This window comes from Thalia democratica, chromosome 9 (genome assembly GCF_965202585.1).
Source record: "Thalia democratica chromosome 9, ktThaDemo2.hap1.1, whole genome shotgun sequence".
NCBI classification, from domain to species: domain Eukaryota; kingdom Metazoa; phylum Chordata; class Thaliacea; order Salpida; family Salpidae; genus Thalia; species Thalia democratica.
The window spans coordinates 39,735,207-39,741,482 of NC_139173.1; the positions used below are offsets into that span (position 1 = coordinate 39,735,207).

The following is a 6,276-nucleotide window of genomic DNA, read 5'->3' on the forward strand; positions in this document are numbered from 1 at the left end:
TAAATATTTAATTTTAAAAATTTAGTCCTTTTTTAAGACAGAAGTTCTTTAAGTTTTTTAAGAAGAATTTGTAATTTTAAAGACAGAATTTGTAACTTTAAGAAATATTGCTTTTTCTGTAGTACAAAGAATACAAAATAAGCAATATATATTTTTGAATATTTTCTAAGTCAAATTCAAAAAAAACACAAAGTTTCTAAAAAACTTTATAACTAAATTAAAGGCTCGTACATTTCTGTTATCACTGAGACTTCAATCAAATGTAAAACATGAAGATTTAAATGAAGAAAAGGAAAAATCCAGTGAAGCAACTTCTTCTAAAGAAACTGGAAATATTGATGAACAATCCAATAATAAACGTTTGTTTTTGATAAAATTTGATTATAGATACTTTGTAACTATTATATTTTTAGTCATGAAGTGAAATTCTAACTACACTTTTGTTTAATTTAATAAAATAATATTTTATTTTTTCGGTGCATATAACAATATTATTTTGAACTTTTTTTATGCTTAGCTTTTTTACACAAAATCATTTACTAAATGCTTGGTGTTATTTTTAGTCAAATTCTGTATATACTATTTTTGTTGAAAACTGTAAAAAATATTACTAATTGTTATATTTTAGCTATTTATATAAATTGTTTCTAATTATTTTTGATTATTGCTTAGCTTTCACTGCTTATTTTGTGTTGACACATGCTTATTGCAGAGTTCAAATTTTTTACTCCAAGGAAATCGAAAGGTAGAAAAGATTCTCAAAGTTCAGATACTCCGACTAAATCCAAAGAAAGTTTGTAAATTAGAAAGTATATTACATATAAACTAGTGTTCTACAATTTGTTCTGAGTTTACTAATATATAATTAGGCTAAATCTATTGTTTTCTCATATACCTGTCAAAGGCATATGTAAAAGTGAGGTAATTTATTTTAGGCATTTTTTTAAAGCTTATGTGTTTAAATGTTGAGAAAAAAAAGTTTGTAATTACAAAAATTATCTTTTGATTTATCCACAGATATTAAGTTGCAAAACACTAATTTACAGAAGTATAAAGGTAGCTAAATAGCTAGGTTTGTTAAAATTAAAATGTCATTAATGTCTTTAATACTATTTTTAAAAGTATATGAAAATTACAAAGTAATTAAATTAATATTTATATAAACTAATAACATATTATAGTTTTTGAGATAACATTACTTATTATAGCTTGTGTAAAACTATAGGTGTGATGTTTGGTTCGTGAATTAATAATGAATGAAAGTTTTGGTTATGTTTGTGTGATTTGATAAGTTTAACTACAAACAGTGGTGGTTGTTTGATAATGTTATAAAAAAAAAGTTGAGCTTACAGTTAAATTTGAATATATTGATCTACAAATATGAAATAACTTTTAATACTCAACTTACATTACCCACAACCATGTTTTATTTTACTTTATTTTTTCTATAATCTAAACTTACATCTAACTTACAGTTTTAATGTAAAGGTAGTGCACTTGAAATTTGTTCCATATCTTTTTAAACAAACTAATGTTACAGTTCTTAAACAAATTACTGAATTTTTAAACTTATAACATATCAAATTTTATGAAAATAAACTTGTTTACAGGCAAGGGCGACACTAGTGGAGGATTATACGAATCAACTTGCAGAAATTTGATCACTAGGAGCGCATTTCTACTACTTGCCGTTGCCAATAACAAAATTGATGCCAATGGTTAGATTTTTATAATTCAAACTCTTACAAGTAGATGAGCACTAACTTTGTTTAGAAAACTATAACTTTTTGAAATTGTTTGTATAAGAAAATTTGGACTTATTAAACTTTTATTTTTCAAATATATTTATAAGGATTCATATTATAACCTTCCCTATTAGATCTTTTAAGAACTTTTCAATTCATAGAATATGTAAACGAGTTGAATTACTTATAGTTTTTATTTGAATAACTTATTTAAACTTTACAATAAACATTTTAGACTCTCCTGTTGAGAGTGGTAGCAAATTCAATCTTTTGAGATTCACAAATGATGAAAATACTCTTTTAACTCCTGGAAACTCTAGAACAAGTCTCCATAATGATAATATGCAAGGTTTTTTGACAATCTTATCAGTATAAGTTGTATAAACAATAGACATAATTGAAATATATATATATATATATATATATATGTATATCTTGTATCATACGGTATCTAATTTAGTCTTAAAAAAGTTGTAATAAAAAACTTTTAGTTGTTATAAATTATTGAAGTAGCTTTTAAAACTATTTTTTGTTGTGCTAGGTAAAGAAATAGCTAGCGAGAGTAAATTATCTCAGCAGAGCTTAATGGAAAGAAGTGTTGAGTTAAACGATGGAGTTCCGAATGGAAAGTTAGTTTAAAAAGTTGTCCGCTATTTGGCAACAGAGAGTATTTTGTAAACAATTGTTGCATTAAATTATATTAGCATTAAAACTTTTCGTTTTATTTATTTTTTGACTGTACTTTTTCCTTGTCAATCAATTCTAACATACTTTACAAACTTTTAACATTTATTTCAATAGCATATTCTGACATATAAAACATAAATAATACGTATGATTTGAAAAATTCACACAGAAACAATATAGTATTAAAAACCAATTTTAATACAAATATTTAGTAATTGAAGATAACATAGTTAAGATATATTACTAGTTTTAAAACAACTTTCAAATTTATCTTTTTCCAGAGCATGTTTATCAATATTGGAGTTCTGTTTACCAGATATGCATAGAAAAGCAAACAATGAAAATACAAATAAAATTCTACCAACAAAATGTTCTTATCAAATTATCACTAAAATTATCGCTCAACAACAAAAAACCGCTAAAGTTTGTATCATATATTGTTTAATAAATAGTATATTATACCTTTACATTTGATATAAACTTTTAAGAGAAATTTTAGATGTTACTTTTAGTTTAAACCAAATTACATTTTTTATAATTATTAATGGTTATACTACAAAGTTATATAAAAAACAAGTAAAACTTGAAAAGTAATCTGTAAAATTTTTGATTTTGATTTTTTTAACTTGTGCTTTTAAATATTTGAATGTAAATTTTTAATTTTTTTATCTAATGATTAAAAAAGTCATTGAATAAGTTAAAAAATTTACGTTTACACCATACTTACAGGACAGAGCATTTGCATTAGAAGAAATAAGTAAATTATTATCAAATGAAGAACTACTACCATCAGTTTACCTACAACTAATGTCGGGATGTTTTGGTTTATTTACTTTACAACCTGTTTCTAAAGAACACACTAATGTCAAGTTTGTTACCTTTTATTTGTTATTACTATATATCGATTTAAAAAAATAAATTTCTAGTGTATAACAAAGAATATATTAAGTTATACTTACAATTTCAGTATACTTTTAAAAGTTCTGTTTAAAGGTAGATATATAAATAAGAAGAATGAATTATTAAAAATTTTTTACTATTGTAAATTAACGTATAAAGCTTTGCATATAATTGTAACTTACTTTGATTTCAATTAAAGTACTAAACATTACTGATATTACTTAAATACTATAAAATGATTTACTTTAAGTATGAATGAAAATATAACAACTTAATATTCTAGAATGTTAGATAAACTTTTATTTTAGGGAGTTCTGTTTTAGTCAGATCATTTTGTGCTAGCAAGTAGTAACAACATTTATTTAAAGTTCTAATTAAAAGCACATGAGTTTTATAGGTTCGTAACATATGTAAGTGTCAAATTTCCATATCAGTAAATAATATAAGTTTCTATAGCTATAACATTAAGGATTTTTTTTAGTTATTATTTTAAGTTGATAATTTTTTAATAACAGTATATTATCATCTTGTGACGATAGTGTATGTGCTGCTGAGCTAATTGATAAAAGAAATATTCAATTACAAATGGAAAATCTCAGAAAAATATTATGCCATAATCTCAATAACGCTGTGCAAACTAATAACGGTAAGTTTTAATATAATTTAAAATATACCATTTAAATAAGATTTTTATAAAATTACTTTAGTTGCATGTTTAGCTTTTATTCGCTACAATTTAATAATTTAAATTTAATAAAGCAATGTTTATTTAAAGCAGTTTACTATATGTTTTTAAAAGTAGTAAACATTCAAGTAAGCTTTACGTTAAAGAGTTCTTTAAAAGTTATCAATAAGTAACATGTTTAAAATAAGCATTATATATTTTAACAAATTAGCTTAAATTATAGTTTTAAACATATATAATTTTTACTCTTCATAGATTGGGGCAAGTTACGGTTGCTAGTGACGACGTTATTCGCGCTGGGCTCCCTCAAACTGACCCCATCAGACGTTCCCAACATCGACTCTTCAGTGATCACATCGATCGTGCATCTTTGTGAATCCACAAGTGTGTTTTCGAACGATCTCAGTTACAAGAGACTGCTCACTACTAGCAGACTGGCCGCCAAGAATCTTTTCAGATCCATTGCTACATCCGTCAGGTATTTCATTTTTTATTTGATTTAATGTTTCATGATTAAATATTAAGTTTTTTAAAGAAGTTTTATAAATTAATACTTTGAACTTCTTTAAAAAAAAACTATATAGCATATTTTCAAAATTTTGATTTCAGTTTGCACATAAACGAAGTAGATGATTCAGTGGTGAAATCTGTGGTTTCAGTTTTATTGGCTTTTCTCCAATCAATATTCCGCTCACTAGGGGGCGTTGTTGCGGATAAGTCAGCTCTCAATCTCCACAAAGAAGAAGACTTCACTCAAATGTGGAACGTTGATAAGAACTACAATAAACGGTCTTAAATTAATATAGGATTCATACATTTTATTGCATTGATAAATATATCTTTTGTATACTAAATAATGCAATTAAACTTGTAATAAAAAAAATTGAAGTTGAAACTTATAAAATTGAGTTTTTGCTACAAATTTAGAATAGAATGAGTACAACTTTTCTATTGTTACTAATGATAAATTTTTCAGCTTACAATATCTTCATTTTAAATTGAGAGTTGTGTCAAAAGAAATCTTCAAAGTTTTCTCAAAATAGCTTTTAACGAAAAGTTTACTATTTGATAAAAGAACTTAATGTTACTTCTTAGCAGCGCACCTGGTGGATTGAGTGTTGGAGCGAGGCGGGAAATGGAGCAAACACTAGGTGGCAATATGATGTTTGTGAGGTTATTGTTATCGTCACAACACATTTGTGAGATGTATGCCACAAAACAGTGGATCAACACATTGCTACAAATAGCAGGACAGACTAACTCACAAGGTTTATTAAAAAGTTGTTCATAATGATAAGTATCATTTCTATAAAGAATAATTTCAACGCAACAAAAAACTAATAATATGAAAGTAAGTTAAATGAAACTATTGTTAACAGGATTACCAGTAGTAAGAAATTTGAGGACAAGATTATTGGCAGTCAATTTACTGAAGAATGTTTTACCAACTCTATCAGAACAAAATTCGTTAGTTGAATTTTAAATATAGAAAACCTATTATAACATAGAAATATTTAGCTTATATTTTCTAAAAAATGTTTAGATTAAAACAATGTTTACAATATTTTGCACTACTTTTTCAGATTTTAAATAATAAAATACCTTACACCTAAAGTTTACTGAGCTGTGAAAAGTCTAGTGGCTTAAATTAGTCTAATTTTATTAAACTTAAAATCTGCTATCTTTTTCAGATCAATAGACTTCGCAAGTGAGGTAGTTGGTGAATTACTTGCAATAATAGCAAGATCTCATTGGTTGACGCTCCCATCTGTTGAAAAAGAAAGAGTTAATGATGAATTGCAAACTTGTGAGGTTTACCATGTTGATGAAAATGTCACTACTATTGACGAAACTGTTAGTTATTTGTAGGTGTATTCAAAATTAATTATTTGATTGCTTTACTAGACAAAAAGTTTATTTTTTAAATCTAGCTATACAAAAACTTATAAACTACTAACTCGCTTAAAGAACTTGACTACTTTTACGCATATTTACAAGCAACGACTCTAAGCTTTATAAATATGTGTGGTTGTCAATAATTTGATTAGCTAAACAATTAAGTTCTATCAAAAACAAAGCTTATAAATTTATTACTGTAAATTGTTCCAACATTGTTAAGCTATTTTGATAGTGCCATACTTATTTAATTTAAGTCGTTTAACTACAGTGGTATTCAAATTATTCATTAAAAACTCGAATAAAATTTTTTAAACATTTTCTTTCAGAATCAAGACGAAGGAAACGAACTAGAACTAATGC

General features: G+C 25.4%; 1 protein-coding gene across 1 annotated transcript in view; it reads left to right on the plus strand.

Moving 5' to 3' along the window:
* Nucleotides 1-6,276, plus strand: part of LOC145845254 (putative E3 ubiquitin-protein ligase HERC1) — a 61,716-nt gene that overhangs the window by 29,177 nt on the left and 26,263 nt on the right. Inside the window, exons 29-42 of the mRNA XM_082952679.1 lie at nt 224-359; nt 713-793; nt 1,611-1,718; nt 1,981-2,094; nt 2,287-2,374; nt 2,714-2,855; nt 3,162-3,301; nt 3,848-3,978; nt 4,273-4,495; nt 4,627-4,806; nt 5,113-5,285; nt 5,397-5,484; nt 5,709-5,871; nt 6,243-6,274. Of these exons, the coding sequence (XP_082808805.1) occupies nt 224-359; nt 713-793; nt 1,611-1,718; nt 1,981-2,094; nt 2,287-2,374; nt 2,714-2,855; nt 3,162-3,301; nt 3,848-3,978; nt 4,273-4,495; nt 4,627-4,806; nt 5,113-5,285; nt 5,397-5,484; nt 5,709-5,871; nt 6,243-6,274 (1,799 nt within the window). The remainder of the gene's footprint in view (nt 1-223; nt 360-712; nt 794-1,610; nt 1,719-1,980; nt 2,095-2,286; nt 2,375-2,713; nt 2,856-3,161; nt 3,302-3,847; nt 3,979-4,272; nt 4,496-4,626; nt 4,807-5,112; nt 5,286-5,396; nt 5,485-5,708; nt 5,872-6,242; nt 6,275-6,276) is intronic.